Source organism: Thunnus thynnus, chromosome 22 (assembly GCF_963924715.1).
Source record: "Thunnus thynnus chromosome 22, fThuThy2.1, whole genome shotgun sequence".
NCBI classification, from domain to species: Eukaryota; Metazoa; Chordata; class Actinopteri; order Scombriformes; family Scombridae; genus Thunnus; species Thunnus thynnus.
The window spans coordinates 15,572,715-15,592,590 of record NC_089538.1 but is presented as its reverse complement, the minus strand read 5'-3'; the positions used below and the strand labels follow the sequence as shown (position 1 = coordinate 15,592,590).

Here is a 19,876-nt window from a genome sequence, read left to right as displayed (position 1 = left end):
AGAATCTGCAGTTTATTTTCAAGCCTATGGTCTCAACTTCCAGTTCCACATAACCTTGATAGGGGATTTCAAGGCCATTTGCTGCAGCAATCTTAAGCCAACTAGAAGTAGCAAGCATGGCTTCATCATCCCCAACCAAATGCTTTCGGAAAAAATTCATCTTTGATGGTACCAACTTCACTACCGGTATCCAGCAAAAAGCCAGCTGGTGCACTGTTTAGCTTAAGGTTGACTACTGGACATTGACCTATGGCACGCACAATCACTTGCTCTCGCGTAAGTTCAGGTTTGAATGAGTCTAACGTCTGCCCCGGCATTGCCCAACTCACTGCAACCGGGGGTCCTATTTCCCTGCTGACTTGAAATGGGACAGCTTTCAGCATCCCTACAGCTCCTCTGTGAGCATTGCTTAGCAACACGTCCTTCAGTCTGACACTTAAAGCATATTGGTTTGCAATCAGCTGTGAACTTTGGCAAAGTTTTTGGCTTACTAGCTGCTGTAGTGCTAGGGCTTTGGTTCTGAGTAGTCAAATCCTTAACTGCCTTAGTTAGCTCAGTGATTACTTTCCTTATTCTGCAAGTACTAGCATAACATAAAGTGAAACAGACTTTTCACTTGATTTGCCAGTTGTGATAACTTTCCCTTGCTCTGTAAGAACCTTCATGACATCCTCAAGATACACTTGTTTCTCATTAGCAGTAACAGCTGTACACTGTGCATCTGTTGTCATATGGCTACAGGCTTTCACTTTAGTCTTTACATTTTTTGCACTTACTGCTGGCTCCTCTGAAACCCACATGTAAGCTTCTTCACGTACATCTATCAAAGATGACTCAGGATGAGCTCTGACATATTTATGAAGCTCTCATCTCAATGAAGGGTCTTGTACACCCTCTACAAACCGATCCCTTAATGCCACTTTCTCATTAGCAACCGAGCAGGGATGGTGTTTCAATACTGAGTTTGGTGCTTGTGATAAGGCATGTGAAAAGTCACGTATGTCCTCTCCTTCCTTTTGTCTGCAGCTATAGAAGTTCTGTGACAGCTGAGAGGCACTGCGTTTATCTCCAAAAGCTTCTCTGAGATAACAAAACAAGTCACTTATCTGGTCAGTTTCCTCACCTTTGCGTAAATGCACCTCCTGACATCACAAAATGAAACTGCTCAGATGGGGACTGGTTTCTGGCAGACAGAGCTCATTTTACCTCTTCAATTAATTCATCTGCCGACCTTCCATCTTTATCAATATCCCCACTAAAAGGTGCAATATGTCTCTCCCTAGGCACATACATATATGACCTTGTAGGCACAGTGTTCAATGAGGATATGGCAGTCATGACTTCTTGTTGTTTTTTTAGCTAACTCACTTATCTGCTGTTGCACATCAACTTGTTCTCCTCCATCCTCAGACCCACTGTCCTGGTTACTTCCAATCCCCTGTCCATGCTCAACTGCACCATCTTCACCTTGGATTGACATTTTCCACCTCTATTTTCCACAATGCAGTCTTTAAAGTTCAGTCTTTATTGCACAGGTAAAGGATAAGTTTGTCACAGGAGTTCAACCAATGTCCCTGAGTGATGTCTGCTCCAGCCTGGAGTCCCTCTCCATCTGGTCTGTCTCCGCAGGTCCTGCACACCAGCACCCTCTGGAAATCTCCTTGGTCCTTTGCACCGGTGGTCACGGCTATCTCTGTCCTCCAGGATGTGCCGCGAGGCCCCTCTTCACCACTGCCATATTTATTATATTGTACTGTGCACACTATTGCCCTCAAATTTAGAGTTGCCAAAAAAAGGAAAAATAGACCCCAAGATTTGGAGCCGGGGATAAAGTCAACACACAATTTCAAATGCTAATTCGTGGGGGTTTTATTCTTCTTATTTTGTTATCCAATTATGGAGAGCAACAAAATCTTGGCCTTATCTTCCACCAAAGGCCAGGTTGTCAAATTTACAAAAGAAACATTTAGCAAAAATAAATTAATAAATAAAGGCCTGAGACACAGGCATGTAGCACGCTCTCATGCGCAACCTGAATGATGCCGACATGAGATTAAAAACTACATATACTGTGAAATACAGAGAGATTTACCTGGCGGTGATGGGCTTAATCAGCATTGTGTGAACTGTCAGCATGGTGTCTGTGTAAGGAGATTAAAGGACAGCTCCTTAATTAAATAATTCGGAAAGCCATGAATGCATTTCAGCAGGAGCGTCATTAAGTGAAAAACAAAGTATTCTGGCCTTTATTTTTAGGGCAGATAACTTGCTATATCTTTGCAATAAGCAAAAATGCAAAATTAACTTTTCAGTTATGGGTTTAGACATCTGTAAATACCAGCTGAGGGTATGCTAATATCTCCTCCTTCTGTCCTGCATTTGGATTTCTCTTGTAATCCAGTGTATCAGTTTCTAGAAAATGTGTTGTAGTTGATGACCTATAGGCCTATATGATCTTCAAATGAAAGCTGTCAAAATGAATCTCTGGGAAAATGGCTGGCATTTTTACCTCTCAAGGTAAGATAAGTGTTATATAATATCATACATATAAACATAATACATATACATATAAACATGCATTATTAAAAATCTCATCCCAGCAGACAAGTACCATAGTTTGATAAACCAGGGAGCAACAGATTATTTGAACAGTGTGCTGCAGATGCTGTTCATGACCAAATACTTCAGAGAGGCTGTGGAAAGGTTTGTTAAGTCCAGCTTTGTGCCACAATGTTTGCATTTTTAAATGTACCTCTGTGTCACTTTATGGGATAAAAAATGATGTTTTTGGTTTTGGATGACTAATCGTTGATGGTTTCATTTCTCTCTCTGTTTGTGTGTGTGTGTGTGTGTGTGTGTGTGTGTCTGTGTACAGGAGAGAGTTTGGAGACTGCTCTGCTCTCATTTTATTGCTACATTCCGGTGAAAATTTCATGTTTTTTGTTAAATAAAAAGGTAAAAGTCCTCTCTAATGCTTCATCTTTGCTTGAATATGCAGATATTAGGAGGCCTACACTACGCAAAGAAAGTCTCATTGCTATTTTCTGACAAATGAAGCACAGTAAGCTGTAATTTAGAGCATCAGGCTCTTTGATTGTTGTACAGTGTTCACCATGGCTCGCTGAAAGGGTTTTAGTGACCTACAACAATTCCTAAAACTTTCAAATCTCTTTTTAATTTGTATCACATTATAGAAAGTTTGATAATTAAATTTTACATCAGCAGTATACAAATCTTGTGTCATACAAAACTCCTATTTTGGTTGCTGAACTACAAAAGCGAAACTTAGGGTTTACTTTATGACAATTTCTCTATCTTCTCTCTGGCTTATTTGGGACGAAATTATATTTATGAAATTTCACTTGACATTTGTTTGCCTTTAGGGTTTCTGTGATATACAATACCAATCAATAATCAATCAATCAACAATTAGTACAGAAACTTGAATAAAATATGACTTTTATGGTTTGATTTTCTAATCCAGGTCTAAATTACTATTTTTATGTGAAACAGAAATTATTTAGTTAAACAAATAGCATGTTTGTATCTTAACTTTTATTTAACAAGAAAAACAGTTAAATTCTACAAGGATAACATTGTCTGCTGTGGGCCTGACAGTTGTCCCACAGTGAGGACAAAGGAACAAAGTAGTATAGTGATAAAATAAGACAAAAAATATACAAACATTGGGTAACATTGTGGAGATTACAAGGGCTAAATTACAATTAGCTGACATTAAAGAAGCAACACACAAAGAAAGGATAACAAATAACAAAAGGTGGTGGTGGATATGAAAGGATAAGTATATGTATGTTCCAGCTAAGTTTCAAATTTCTGAATTGATAAATGCTTCACATTTCAGAGACTAGTTATGATGATTACATTTAGTTGCCAATTTCTCACCAACAAAACACAAAGATGATTATATTTGCCAGAAAGATGCCTCTATGCCAGATATCAACAGAAACCAAAGCACATATGGTCTGGTGTTGTTTACATTATTTCTGCTGCCATACAGGTATAGAGGTCTGTCTAGGTGCTACACCGCTAGAACAGAGTGTGTTATAGTCGGACAGCTTTTCCTTCTTGCAATCTTTATTGAGTTTCAGACACACAAAGCAGAACTCCTTCTCACACCGGAGACAGACTATGTTTTTGCATTTTATTTTGTCATGCTCCACCAGTGCACCACAGGTGGGACAGGCACGGATGGAGGGACAGCCAGAGACCCCCTTAACGTCCTTAAAGACGATGTCTGGACAGGTTCTCAGTAATTTTAGTGTCTCGTTGCAGCAGCCATCATTTTCACAGCGGTCTGATCTTGGAGATGGACCTTTCCATTCATTTAAACACTGCCAGCAGAATTCATAGGGCTTTTGTTTATTAGCAGTGCAAAATGTGCAGCGGACACTCAGATTAGATTCATCCTTTCTCACCACAGAAGATTTGCATCCAGGACACTGTGATATTGTAGGTGGTGAAAGAAGAGGGAAAATAGAGAAGGATATTATTATATTTCTATATTTATAATAGCACATTTTGTTTTCAAGTACAGCTATTAAATATTGTGGTTTCAAAGAGACACTTACTAATTTGGCTTGAAAGTTGTCCCTGATGGCATTGACAGCCATGGTCTTTTCAAAGTACTCCATTTCTTCAGGGGTCAGAAGGGCCATTTTACGAACCTCCACGTAAGACCACTCTTGACGACAATGGCCACACACAAATCTGCTTTTACCCTTTATTGAAAAATTGAAAAGTAAATTAATTCATTAGAATTGCAGGTTGGAAACAAGCCACTAACACTATGCAAAATCTTAAGACTGTACTAACAGCCATGCTCTACGGCTGCTATGAGTCAACAATGTCAGTGTCAAGAATCTGCATCCTGGAAATTTGAATGACTTTGAATTCACTTGGAGTCTTGATTTTTGGTCAAGGTCAAACTTTGACTACAAGTGTCATATTGTGAAGGGTTACTGTGTAAATAGCATTTAAACATTTGTTAATTAATTCCCTCTAACACCTAATGAAACATAATATCCTAGTCTTGGTATTTCTAGGGTTGCATCAAATATATGATTATTTCATAACTTACTGTAATCAATTTCAATGTCAAATCAATTGTTGGTCAATATTGTGACTGATGACCAAGTATTAATGGATTTTAACTTTGATTTGTTATAGTAGGAAAAATACAGGTGTTACTAATACTCTGTCTAAGTTATCCAGTGAACCAGCATCCTCAGTATCAGTGGTGGAAAGTAATTAAATACATTTATTAAAGAACTGTACTTAACTATAATTTTGTGGAACTCGTGCTATTGTTGAGTATTTTTTGCTACTTTAAAGGCTACTTCTATTTAAATATTTTAGAGGCAATTTGTGTACTTTGGGTAAAAACAACTTAAAATGGTGCAAAAACCATGAAAACCACCCCTTAATTTATACCTTTAAATGCCTTAATTTTCTAATTAAGGCAGTAGTTTTCCAGGGTTTTGGTCCATTTTAAGGGGCACAAAACCCTTGATTGAAAATTAGAACACCTTACTTTAATTTATTTCAATCCAATAATTTATACATGAATTATCCCCTTAAATACTCATCAATAAATACCTTAATTTCATCACCATTAATGGGTAAATTAATTGAATAGGGCTATTTTCAGGCTTTATAGCCTACAGTAATAGATCAGTGACAGGATGCTTTTTCTGTGGACGTGTACTTTTACGTTTGATACTACTTTTAGTCTACATTTTGCTGCTAAGTACCCGTACTACTTTTAGTGTAGAGTGTTTTCTTTAAAAATTGGAGCATATTAGCCTTCTTAAAGGTAGTACTTCCTCAACTGCACAATAACAGCACCTCAAGCAGCTAAAAGGAATTCATCCTCATTACACCTGAGCTTTTGCTACGGCGACATTTCAAAATGTCTTCCGTGAAGTATTTTTGAAATGCAGGTCATAACATCCTACCTCGTCTAATAATCTGCGACACCAGTTGGTGAGAGACGTCGGAGTTACAGCATGACCACAGGACATCTGCGCTCTTCTAGACTTGAAGCCTTCATACAGAACTGAGAAAAACACACGAAAGCGTTATTAAAAGCTTGAGCATTAGGCTTGTGTTTATCTTAGCTCAAAAAACATAAACTGATTTTCAAATTACTTTTCTTTTCATGCAAATTACTTTTCTTTTCATGGATTGACCGAGGACAAATTCGGCTACTTACAATCTAAATCATCATCTCTATCGACAAATTTAAGACTGGTGTCGCGAGGGTCATAACACTTCTCCATTTTACGCTGCTGTCTGCTGTAAATAACGACAAACAGCAGTGGTAGGCGAGTCTCTATGCTACAAGACAAGACGTTTTCGGTTTCATTTCTGATTAGGTTTCACATTGATAAGTAACTTTCATAGAAAGTACCCAGGTCTACGAAGCATGGACAAAATAACAGGAACTTATCTCGAGAAATAACATCAACTAACACAGTTACACTGTTATGATATTCTTGTCAATCTTTGCGGCATTGAATGTGCCATGTACGAGGACCCGATATACATAATAGGCCTATGATCACCAGCCATCAAAACAGTTTTCTTCAAACCACATTATGAGTTACATTCATTATATTATTTGTAACGACATAAAGTCTAAAAAGCTAAATGCAAAATAGAGAAGTAGGTCTATGAGTTACAGATAAGTACAGACAGCTACAATATATTCTGCTTAAATATATTGATGATCATGATTAATAGAAATATCTTTAAAAAAAAAAAAAAAACGACAGTGATAGGCGTGCCCTCTGTGACGTAGGTAGCATCCCATTTATAGAGAACAACACACTCAATCTGCATTCCTGTTAAACCCGGTGAGCCTCACACACGAATATAGTGAATAAAATGGGTAAAATCTACCAGGTCAAGGTGTTCGGGATTACAGGTGAGATGAAAATGATCGACCTGTGCACCACAGAGGAGGAGATGAAGAGCATGACTGTGCTGATGCTGAAGAAGAAAATATCGGATAAGTTTCATTGGGAAGAAGGTAATAGCTATACTTAAAACTGATGAATAGAAAATTACAGTGCCATGAGTGAGCTTAGCCATCTGACACACTTAAGCTAGAAAATCGAAGTATTTACTTCATACATGTCGAATGTTTTCAAATGCAATTCATTGTTGTATATTTTGAAATACAAACGTAGCTTTGAACTATTTCATAACTCACTGCCACCTGCGATTTTCACTGTGTTTCCAATAGCAATAATAACATTTAATGCAGCTGAGTATTAAATCAACTTGCGATTAAATTTTAACGATCAATGATGAATTTATTTTGTTTGTGTGTGTGTGTGTGTGTGTGTGTGTGTGTGTGTGTGTGTGTGTGTGTGTGTGTGTAGATATACGGCTGATCTTCACAAACAAGGAGCTGGAAGGAGACGCCACCCTGCTGTCTGGATATGGAATCCAACACATGTCAGTTATCCAGTTGGTGGCGAGACTTCCTGGAGGACTGACAGCTCTGACAGCTTAGAGAGAGGCAGAGACCATCATCATCATCATCATCATCATCGTCATCGTCATCGTCATCGTCATCATCATCATCTCCTCGTGCTTCTGCTGCTTTATGTCATATCTTCAAAAGACCCTTGATGCTAATAGATTCCAAGGCTTTACTGCCCAGACTTTTATTACAATATGTACATCTTGTTGACAGATTTTTGAAAAATAAATTGTTGTAATAGAAAAAATAAACAGCTTCTCTCTGATTCTCTATTTAAAGCAGACATCGTCTCCTCATCGCATACATAGAAGGTCTAGCCAATGACCCAAAGCACATAACCTTTCTCTGGTTGATGTGTAAGAGACTGTGGGCCCTGAAGCAGGTCCCCAACAACATGAGGCCTAAAATAATGTTTTAAATTAATAATTAATTAAACTGTTAAAACAATACCTTACCTTTTCCAAAGAATGTAGAGAATTAAACAATTACATTTACAACTACATTTTTTTCTATGATGGATTATCTATGACAAAAATAAATTTATCAAATTTCACTTGACACTTAGGGGTCTGTGATACATAATATATCCTAATCTGAAATGTTCTTTCATGATGAAATAATTACGCAAATAAGAAATTTGCCAGTTCTCTTCTCCTCTAGGTCTACATAACATACATAACTTTGTAAATGGTCTTGTACATACATCTTCATTTCAACTGATTTTGGCTGACGATAAATAAAGCTTTTGGGTGTTAAGGAAGTTCAGATGTTTGTGCAAGCACCAATTGTAGGATGTGTCATTATTGGCCAAATCCTACTTGCATGCATCATTTTTTTTATCATCTAGTTTTGAAATAGTGTAAACCTTCCTTGTCAGTCGCGCACAACAGTGGCTCTCAAACTTTTTGGCCTGTGGCCCCTTAAAATAAAGCAAATTCTACATCAGAACCCTCATTTACATCTTACATAGATTTGTCTGACTAACGGTCCAGAACTCAAAGATATTCAGTTTATCATCATGTTCCTCAAAGAAAATCAATAAATCACCATATGACTAAAACGATTATTCAATGATCAAATAGTTGTCGATTGATCTTCTGTTGATTGACTAATCAATTACTCGACTATTCTTGCAGCTCTACAAAGAGAACTTATTTTGTTTCATTTGAATAACTTAGAGGCACGAGGAGGTAAAATACAGACATCCACAAAAAATAAAGCAATGTCAGAAGGAAGGTTGAAGGAAAATCCCAATTTCCAAAATATGTTGGGGTTTTTTATCTTCCTGTATCGTATCATCTCACGACCCTTTGATTAACCCAGCAACCCTTGCGAGGCTTTCGACCCTCAGGTTGGGAACCACTGGTTTATAATGCAATGTTTCCAGTACCCATGAATGCAGCATTCCGGTAGGTGTGGCGTTAAATGAAATAGAAAGTATTACGAGGTTTGTATGATGCGGCACTAGCTTGTGTACATGCGCAACAAACGAGAGAACAAGATCTTCAGGAGTGTCTTCAAAATGTTAATCTAACAACTCGACATAGACTCATATTTTGTTTTTTCTTTCCTCTATTTGCTTTCATTCAATAATCCAAGATGATATGGACTGATATTGTCGGCAGATCGAAGGAATCCAAATGAGCACTTGCAAAGAGAATTTTATCCCTCCAGGTAAAATACACGCCTCTGTAAGGCCAGTATTTCATTCATAACAACGTTTTGAAGATAGATGTGAAGTTTATGTGCATTACTGATTGTCGCCTTTCAACAGCCAATAGATACCATGGCGAAAGTCATTTCATTCTATACTGTCCTTTATATCATGATTTTTTTTAAAAATTATGTCACAGACTTCTCCTCCTATCCTATGCTTTAGAAAGGTATTCAGAAAATGCCAAAACATTATCATAAAGATATTCTCGAAAGCTACATTCTCAAAACCTATCAGATCGAAAAGTAACATATGATAGTTAAATTCCTCAGACTTTATTGTATACGGACTGCAGACTATTGGTTTATGCACTGGATCCTGGAGCATTATTTGTGGCAGGTTTATGTAGGTATATCACTGATTGAAGGAGGTGGAGAACGAAATTCATACTGTCCTTTATATCATGATTTTAAAAAAAGTTAATGTCCCAGACTTCGATTTGATAGGTTTTGAGAATGGAGCTTTTTAATTAAATATCTTTTTGATAATGTTTTGGCATTTTCTGAATACCTTTCTAAAGCATGGGGTAGGAGGAGAAAAGTAACATATGATAGTTAAATTCCCCAGACTTTATTGTATATGGACTCCAGACTATTGGTTTATGCACTTGATCCTGGAGCATTATTTGTTGGAGGTTTATGTTTTAAGTTTGATGACGCTTATGTTCATGTTTGGCTGATATGTATGTATTGTGCTGTTAGATAATGGTAGGTAAGATGTCAGAATGTTTGGTTTGTTGTTGGTTAATGTGTCTGAATAATCTCATGAGGGATGGATCATGTAAATGACCAGAAAATAAAATAAAAAACTATTCATTTATTCATTCATTCTTTCGATTCTCACCTTTCAACAGCCAATAGATACCATGGCTTAAAGAACCAGGGAGCTACATGTTACTTGAACAGTGTGCTGCAGGTGCTGTTCATGACCAAAGAGTTCAGAGAGGCTGTGAAAAGGTTTGTTACCAAACTTATAATGCCATGCTATTTTTGTCTTTTATTATCTATTCATGTATATTTAAGTGACGCTACAGTGTTTTTTGCATTACTCACGGCTAATATGTGTTTATTTTGTTTAGGGAACAACCTGAGACTGAGCATATTGATCTTCATCTTACAAAGTTGTTTGATAATTTAACAAAGTGTACAGCTCAAACCTGTCAGATCACAAGGAAACTGGGCATCAGTGGAGGTACAGTATGTGTTAGCAAGTAGACTTACATGAATGTTTAAAGACAAAATGGAAAAATCTTTCACTGATCATTTTACATTTGGTTACATGAAGCAACATCTTAAAGTAGTTCTTAACATGAAAAGCCTCAGATAAAGTCTGCATTAAGAATACACACATTTTATAGATTTAGAGATAGTGTTTCTTCTGCCAATGCTGTCATCAGATAAAGTATAAGTTAAACAAATGACCAGTTTTCTGAAAAGTCACATGATAACTGTACCCCTCGAGTAAAGAAGCACATTTAATTTGTACTCATTACACCTCCAGTGCATGAACAACGTGATGCTGCTGAGTACTTTGAGAAGATTTTAAGTCACACCAGTCCAAAGGCTTCGCAGGTATTGACATTATCAACATGAAATCTAACAGACATTGTTGTCTTAAGTGAAGTGTTAGTGAGTAAATTCAGATGATACCACTTTAGCTTTCTCTGTATTCTTTTAGATATTTCAAGGACAGTTGACGCATAAGAACATATGCTCTAAGTGTCACACAGAGACTGACACTGATGGACCATTTTGGAGTTTACCTCTTGCATTGAAGGACTCTTACAGTGAGAACTATAGAGTGGTAAGAACAAAACTGCCAGCTTTAAAACATTTTATTTCGCCAGAAGTCGTTTATTGGAATAAATATGCCATTTGCAGACTAAATTAAATGTTTTCAGACATTTAGTTCAGAACTGTGACTGAGGAAAATAAAATCTCATGGTTCAATCAAACATTACTCACATGGGCCTTTGTGATATATCACAGGATGGGAAATATTCCATGTATCAAGTAAAACTCAGTTTCCATGAATGTATTTCAGGCGGATGGGATTAAACAGTTTTTCAAAGCTTCAGATGTCAGTGGAGATAACCAGATGTACTGTGATGAGTGTGATGACAAAGCGGACGCTACTATGGTGAGTTATAAGTAAACACTCATTGTGTACATGAAGTCTAAGAACACCAGTCAAGGCAGTAAACTCATGCTAACAGCTGATAACACCAGCGGTCCTGTTGCACTTTACACTAAGGAGCTAGATGATGTATAGTGATGTGGGTGTGATAGGAATATTTCACCTACTCTGCCTGTTATCTGAAGAGTCTTTGGACAGAACACACAGATGTTCAGTCTCTGTCATATTATACTGATAATCTGTCTGATTAGAGCAACACATTTCACATTGTATTGATTTATTGGACAAAGTGTGATACAAATAGTTTCTTCTTATTTAGGTACCAACTAATCTTCATCTCCTCTTATTGTTTTTGTGTATTTTGATTAGAAATGTGTGATGAAGCACCATCCAGAGGTTTTAGTGCTGCTGTTGAAAAGGTTCGAGTTTGACTATCGTTATATGGAATATGTAAAAATCAGCCGCTGTGTGGATGTTCCCTGCACCCTAAAGATACCAGAGGTATACTATATACAGATTATTTTCTACTTCATAAAACATTTTTAATTCAATACTTGATATCTGTCTTTTCTGTCCTTTATTGGTTTTCAGAACAAGACATATGAACTGTATGGGTTTGTTGATCACTTTGGTGATCTGAGAGGTGGACATTACACTGCAACAATCAAGTGCCAGGATGACAAGAGTTGGTATAACTTTAATGATACCATGGTTACCAGACTGGTAAGACTGATCACCTCCACTCCAGTGTTATTGTTCCCAAAGTATCAGTAGTTCATCTTGTGCAGTTATGTGACAGATGACAAAAAAAACTATTCATCATGTAACACCTTGTTATTCTTTTCATCAACAGTCATTCCAGATGGATAACACTATGAAGTAAGTTTTCATCTATTTTTGCTCAACATACAATTTGCTGAATATGAAACAGACATTTAATTTTTATCATATTTCTCCCACTAGATCCAGCAGTGCTTATCTTGTGTTTTACAGGAAAAAGACTGGTAAGATAGCAACCATTTCCATTATGTTCACTGATGTGTAGTCTGAATGATTGTAGGACATTAGTAGTTTGTCTGAATTAATTTTACCCTCAATTTTGTTTCACTTTCCAGTGAAAGCTGCAGACAAGGAGGTGTCCACCAATGGAGGCTCCCATTCTGATACCAGTCATATTAATGAGCAATGTGATGTAAAGACCAGAAAGAGAAAGGAGGATGAGGGAGCAGCAGAAGGGCATCTTTACCATGGGAATAAACAGAAAAATAATAAGAAGAGAAAAGTGGATGATCAGGAGGGTAAACAGGAGCAAGATTCTGTTCGTGTGGACAAACAGAGAGATGAGAAGCTAGTAAAAGATGTTAAAGTAGACAAGAAAAGCACAACTGGAGCTGGTGAAAGAGAAAAGGCATCAGTCAGGGGAAAGGGGAACTCTGACCCCTTTCATGGGTTTCAGAACAATGACGGAGTCGGTGATAGTAAAAAGAACATGTCAAACAATCAGGGAATCAGTAACACTTCGCCTACCAGACATGAGCAACCGAGAGAGAAGAACAGAGATGTTAAGAAAGACAAGAGACAAATGACAATAGAGTGTAAATATGCACAAATGGGAGACACATCCATGACACACCAGGACAGTAGAAAATTAGCTGATGTTAGAGAGGAACAGAGATCAAGACAAAATTCTCTCATGAAGAATAGAACAGCTAATGACTTTAGACAGAACAAACCAAATGATGAGCAGGAGGGCAAACAGGGAAAAAGCAGGGATAGTGACAGAGACAGACAGCAGAAGAGAGGACACAATGAATGTACACAAAGGAAAAGGACATCAGGGAGTCACGGTAGTGAGGGTGTGGAGGACAAACCACAAGAGCAAGTGGAAAAGGAAATTGGACATAAAGATGTTGGTGATGAGACAAGAATCAAGGTGGCAGAAAAATGTAATAGACATATTCAAAACAGAAAGGAGTCTTTTAGACAAACAGGATCAGCAGGAAGCAGAGATCTGACAGAGAACCAGAGAGTACACAGTGGACAGATGAGACCATGTGACCAATATAAAAGACAGGGGGATACTGCAGAAGAGGGATCAGAGTTGTATAGTCTGAAGAAAAATGTGATGGAAGGTGGAGGCAATCCAAAAGAAAAAGTTCAGATAACTCATAGTAGTATTCAAAATAGCAAGACAAATATGACAACAGAAACTGCAGCAGAAACCTTTGGGGGCAGTTTGAACAGAAAGAAAGAGAAAAGCAGGCAGGCAAGAAAAGATCCAAAGGCAGATCTGGAACCCTCACCAGGACCACAGGAACACAGAAACAGAAAGGTGATTGGAGAGGTAGAAGAGAAAAATGAGACAAAGCAATCCAGAAAAGGAAGAAGAGTTAAGAGGTTCAGGATAAGAGAATTCTGTTCATGTAGTTGTTTCAACAGCAATAAAAATGCAGACCAGAGTTCAGAGTCAGAATAATATGAACCAATACACACAAATTGTTATTTTACAACACTGCATGTTGTCATCTTGACACATAAGATTATTGTATTGTTTAGTTTTTGATTGATGCTTTGCAGTTTTACACTCTCATTGCCAGAGATCAGTTGGCAACTTTGGCAGTGCTGTAGAATCATTTTCTTTTGATTTTTGTTTCATGTATTATGAGTTTCTGTTTGTAGTGCTCTGTTGTAAGTCTTTCATTGTCTTCTTCAGTCCATCTAACGATAGAACCGAGGAAATTCAATCTCACATGTATCTTAGATAGATATTTCATGTAAATATATGCATCAGTAGATATTTCATAGATATTTTAAGTTTTTTTCATTTTTGTTTGTTTTTTTATTTTACTGTTATACACTGTAATAAACTACTTTAATCAGGGGAAACGGCCTTTTGGTCTCAGTGAGTACACTTGTGAACCAAACCCACTGACTATTGTTGTGTAAAAAGGTTTAAATTTTGTGTGTCACTTGTATAAATTACACATCAAACATGTGGCTGCAGATATGTGTAATCTGTACTACAGGATATATTAATAATATAAAATATTAAAAAACAAATGCCTTGGACTCATCTCACATGTCATATAGTTATGAGGGCAGGAGAGATTGCCCTGCCTTATTGACTTTTATTGAACAGTTGGAGACACAAGTGTTAACTGTGATATAAATATGCAATTACATGTAGTGTTATAATCTAAAAATGAAAGTGGTAAAAGTTAAAGTGTTACCCAAATTTCTATGAACTTTTGGAACTTTTACAATGCATGTGTTGACTAAATTCACTCATTCACTAATCACATCAAATCAAGGTGTTTAGAAACTAAGGACCAGCATGCATTGTGTTTGTGTTAAAGTCACTAATTAGAGGAAAGTCATTAATGAAGTTTGTTGTGTGTGATTTTATACATGTGTCTCTGATGAGTCACATGGTCTTCTCCCTGTTTATCATCTCTCTGATATGTGTCCACTGCAAACACTCCCTGCACTCTTTCTAACACACTTCAGCTACAGATTGTAAACCATGATCTATTGAACATCATGTGACTGTCACCTGTACAGAAATAGTTGTTGTTATTGGGGAGTGTTGGACATGAGGGAATCACACTTGAAACTATTTTACTGATGGAAGATGAATAAAGTTGGAAAACATGTTAAATAGATGTTGAGAATGTTTTCACTATAAATGTTCAAGTTATCTCAATAAAAACAAATGATCAGTGGACTGAACTACAAGGAGGTGGAAACAGCAAATCACTTTGCTGATTCAAATTGTTTCTCACTGTCGGTGCAGCCAGATTTGATCATTTAAAGACTTTTGACCACATTTGTCTTTGTGGCAGAATCAATTTGCAAGACTGTTCAGGATTATTGTCATGCTCCTTCACACTGTCATCTTCCCCATAGTCAGCCTGACTCATGTTTTTCCTGTTGTTCTCCTGGTTTAACCTGATCTGAGATAATGTTATGTACACTTTGATAGAACTCTTGAACCAGGAAATATATCTAGATCTAGATACCTCTGCCACTGTGAGATTCCTGCACAGTGAACCCTGACCTAAATTAAGTTGCCATAAATGTCATAAATACACATTTCATAGGCTGTGTTGTGTGTGAGATTTGATTTTCACTTTCAGTCTCTTGCACATTTACAGGAATTCACTTGACTTCTGGACAGTCAGGTGTGTGTTTCTCTTCTAATCTCCTATAATTGAATGTTTAATGGTACTGAAGTTAGACTCTGTCTCTGCTATGTAGCATTCATGGATTACTTCACAGTTAAAATGCAGCCTGATCATTGTTTTCAAGGTTAAATAACTTTTATAATGAATCTGTCCACACATGACAACTAAAAAAAAAAAAAAAAAAAACATTTCTAGGCTGTATGAGCAAATCAAATCTTTCCAGGTGTGGTAAGATCTGGTTTAGTAGCCCCTGCCTTCACATTTAGGGGTCTGACATAAAAAACCTTAAAATACCATATAATATTATCAGCAACTGATGTGCTTGTTGCTAAAATAGCTTTGACTCCATAAAGAATATAAAAGTCTTAGGAAAATGCTAATGAATATTAGAGACTTTCTGATGATTCATGTCTCAGTTTAGTCCCATCAGTACCAAACTTCATTTGTAGGCATTAATGGGGAAGTTTTACTGTATCTAACAAATCCTTTAATAGTGTCTGTGTCTGTGGAAGGAGGTTAAAGGACAGCTCCTAATTCCAATATATCTGAATACCTTGAATGCAGCATTTCAGGAGGAGCATCATCAAGTGAAAAACAAAGTATTCTGACCTTTATTTTCAGGACGGATAGTCCGCTGTATGTCTTCCCACTAAACTGTATTAATGGTGCTGAAGGTATAGACTCTATAATGGTCTAGTTAAACTGAGGTCTTCAAATAGCTTAATTCAAGGGACTGAAACAAATTGGTGTGTGGTGTCTGAGCATCAGACAAACAGTAAACAGATGAGCTGGTAAACAAAGTCTTGTCCTGATCACAGCTGCTGGGAATATCAGGTGATTAATAATTAACATTGGCCATTAATGGGCTAATTACAAGTCACACAACCATGAGTCTTTTCCAAGAATACCACACTCAGTGACAGAAGCAACATTAGATTTCGGTCTCAACACATCTGAAATGTTTTGATATTGGAGGTGGTTGTTTAACTGACACGTGAATGTGTTATTAATGCTTTATTTGCTTCAGTACTAATGATTATATATTCATCAAGAATTCATCTGTATCTGTCTTTTGCTATGAAAGAACTTAATGCTGCATCCCAAACCAAACTACTTGTTAGGTTGGTAGTGCTGTATAATGCTCTTTATTAACTGACGGGACAGTTAAAACTGTCAATTACGGGTAAAATATAAATAATGCACAGTAATGATGCTTTCACGGTAACAATAGATTAATTCACCAGTTTACACGATTGACGATGGTGAAAACGATTCACTGGCTACTTGACTAAACTCCCCTTAACTAACAGTTGTAAGGAAACTTGGTTAGTTTTTACAAGTTTCAATAAAAATAAGCACCTTGTTGGCTGTTTTGTTTTTGGAATAAAATCAGCACATTACTTTGTTTAGAGGCAATAATCACACGAGGAGGCTCAATTTTATTCAACTTCAACTTCAGTTTATTTAAAGTGCACATCACCCAGAGAGTCTCTGTACATTTTACAAGACAATAAGGACGACAACAGAAAGAAGAAAAAAGAGGCACACGATAATACAAGTAAAAGTACATACACATACACATATACCAGTGGTAATGTTAATACTACAACACAAGGTTTAGGTTATTGATTTTTAAACAGAGATCATATGACCTTAACAGAGTTGGAGTAGCTTCATGTTAAAGAGAAAAACAATTAGTTATTTGGGTTCACAGCCAGTGAAATTAGGAACGTTCATAGTAATTTTATTCCTCTGTCAATTCTCTCACGTATAAAACAGCGAACATCTCCAAAGGTGAAATACATTGTGTTAATAGGTCATGTGCGTATTGTTTTAATTTCTTAAAACCTTGAATGCAGCATTTCAGTGGGTGTGGTGTTCAGTGAAAAAGAAAATATTCCTTATTTTGAAGACAGTCATATAGAGTGCTGCATGCTTGTGTATATCTATTAAAAATAGCAAAAAGTGCTTTTTTCCAGTTAAGCTATCTGTAGGAATCTTATCAAAGTGTGATATTTATTCCAGAAGTAATAAAACTGCAGAACAATCAATGACATTTACATGGACAGGAAAACTCAGCAAAGTAACGACAAATTCCTCTCTCTATTACACACCCTCCAGGTGAGATATGCGTGCTGTTTGACCGGTTTGTATTTACAATAATGATATCAAGACAGTTCTGCAATAACATGCATTTTGATGATATTTGCTTTACAGTTTATAATGGCTTGGTGAACCAAGGAGCTACGTCTTCCTTGAACAGTGTGCTGCAGGTGTTGTTCATGACCAAAGAGTTCAGAGAAGCTGTGGAAAGGTTTGTTACAAAACTTATATTGTAATATAATGTTGTCTTTATTTGAACTGAACTGAGGTTAGTGCTGTTCTGCACCACTCATGGTCTGTATTTACTTTCTGTAGGCACACCAGTGAAAATCCTGACACTGAGTGTTTTGAGCTTCATCTTAAAAACTTGTTTGAGGACTTAAAGAGATGTAATCCAGTTTACACCTTTAACATCACAAAGAAGCTGGGCATCAACAATGGTACAGTATATTCTTTACACCTTACATGACCAAAGTTAGTTACTTTGGAAAACTGCATGTTGTATTGCAGCCTAAAATAATATCTAGTGATTTAGATATCTGCATCTTGTGTGCAGAACACATTAGCAGTTATCAGTAAATTAAGCCTCATTAATAGACAGCATATCTGATATAAGGACAGTCCCAGCTCCTAGAAAATCCAGAGTTGGTGTTTGTATTTTTCTTTTCTTTCTGATATAATTTCTTAGTTGGCCAAAATGGTCAATATGGTTATTTTGCCCTCTATAGAAAGAAAAACACATTTGATTTCTAATCTTCCCACCCTCAGTGTTTGAACATCGGGATGCTGCGGAGTACTTTGAGAAGATTCTGACCAGTCTGACTAGTCCTGAGGCATCACAGGTATCAACATAATATTACATCAACCAGGCATCACTGAAACTGAAGGATCTGTAAGTTTAAAAAATAAAACTAATGCTAGCAGTCTGTGTTCTTGTTCTTTAAGATATTTCAGGGACAGCTGACACACCAGAACAAATGCTCTAAGTGTGACACAGAGACTGACACTCATGGCCCATTTTGGAGTCTACCTCTTGAGTTGGTCGTTTCTGACAAGAAAGGCTATAGTGTGGTAAGGACACATATCTTTTAAGCTGCCATTTTTAATACATGAGTGAGCATGCGATAGGGAGGGGAATGAAAGAGGGTTTGAAGACATAAATCTACAGATGTGAGCATGCAAAAGATAGTCTTCCTGACTGAACTTTTGCTAGAGCTCCATGAAACTGCTTCATGGATTCAGCTTTAAAGTGTTTGGAAAAACCCACAAAAATAACAAATGGATGTTTTATATTATTATATTATTGTTTTATATTATTTTATGATTCAGATTTGAATTGGATTGATGGCTCATGTGAATGCTGGCATGAAGATGTTTTAGTTCTTGTTGCTTGTCAACAACTTTTTCATTGTAAACTAGCAATGATACAGTTGTTGGTATTTCAGAGGAATGTTTCTTCACTGCCCTCCACTGTATGTGTTCAAACTGTCAACCATGCTGCACCCCAGTGCTCACTGATGTCACAGCAAATGTTTTGCCTTCAACTAGTGAAGAAAACACCTGCTGTGACATAATTGTTTGCAGTGAGAGAAATCTGCTTGAAAGTTTTCTCCTTGTGTATATATAGATGAGAGTGTACAAACAACCTGTTCAGTTTATTGGTTAACAAATTTCAGGGGCAAGAAACATATCTGCATTTTTCAGGTGGACGGCATTGACAAGTATTTCAGAGCGTTGGATGTCAGTGGAGCCAACCAGATGTACTGTGATCACTGTGATGCCAAATCTGATGCAACTATTGTAAGTGATGGAAAATTATGCTTTATGGTTTGTGTGAAATCAACTCTGATTTAGGGGTCGCATTATGAGTTTATATGTTAAAAAGGTCATGATGTCATGTAAAGTTTGTCACATTACGTCATCTTATAATCACTGTTTCTATTGCATCACATTTAATTTCATTTCATGTCATTGTTTTTGTGTTTCAATTAGAAATGTGTGATGAAGCATCATCCAGAAGTTGGAAACATATGACAATAGAGTGTAAATTTGCACAAGTGGGAGACACATCCATGACACACCAGGACAGTAGAAAATTAGGTGATGTTAGAGAGGAACAGAGATCAAGACAAAATTCTCTTGTGGAGAATAGAACAGCTAATGACTTTAGACAGAACAAACCAAATGATGAGCAGGAGGGCAAACAGGAAATCAGTGGCAAGTTAAATG

General features: G+C 36.9%; 1 protein-coding gene and 1 long non-coding RNA gene across 2 annotated transcripts; one reads left to right on the top strand and one right to left on the bottom strand.

Moving 5' to 3' along the window:
- Nucleotides 1-3,596: 3,596 nt before the first annotated feature.
- LOC137174715 (E3 ubiquitin-protein ligase RNF19A-like) lies at nucleotides 3,597-6,532 on the bottom strand. The gene is made up of 4 exons (XM_067580173.1): nucleotides 6,233-6,532; nucleotides 5,976-6,076; nucleotides 4,590-4,739; nucleotides 3,597-4,460 (listed from the first exon to the last, which is right to left on the bottom strand). Exons 1-4 carry the CDS (start codon nucleotides 6,297-6,299, stop codon nucleotides 3,999-4,001), a joined length of 780 nt encoding a protein of 259 aa, XP_067436274.1. The 5' UTR covers nucleotides 6,300-6,532; the 3' UTR covers nucleotides 3,597-3,998.
- Nucleotides 6,533-18,414: 11,882 nt separating this feature from the next.
- LOC137174719 (uncharacterized) lies at nucleotides 18,415-19,454 on the top strand. The gene is made up of 3 exons (XR_010925446.1): nucleotides 18,415-18,489; nucleotides 18,593-18,718; nucleotides 19,352-19,454. It is a non-coding gene; the product is annotated as an uncharacterized lncRNA (long non-coding RNA).
- Nucleotides 19,455-19,876: the final 422 nt, after the last annotated feature.

What these genes read in the sequence shown, in the direction of transcription:
- LOC137174715 (XM_067580173.1), bottom strand. Translation starts at nt 6,299, where the DNA reads ATGGAGAAGTGTTATGACCCTCGCGACACCAGTCTTAAATTTGTCGAT. An exon ending in GTCGCAGATTATTAGACGAG is followed by an intron (nt 4,740 to 5,975) that starts GTAGGATGTTAT and finishes TTTTCAATAAAG; the next exon opens with GGTAAAAGCAGATTTGTGTG. An exon ending in ACAACTTTCAAGCCAAATTA is followed by an intron (nt 4,461 to 4,589) that starts GTAAGTGTCTCT and finishes ACAATATCACAG; the next exon opens with TGTCCTGGATGCAAATCTTC.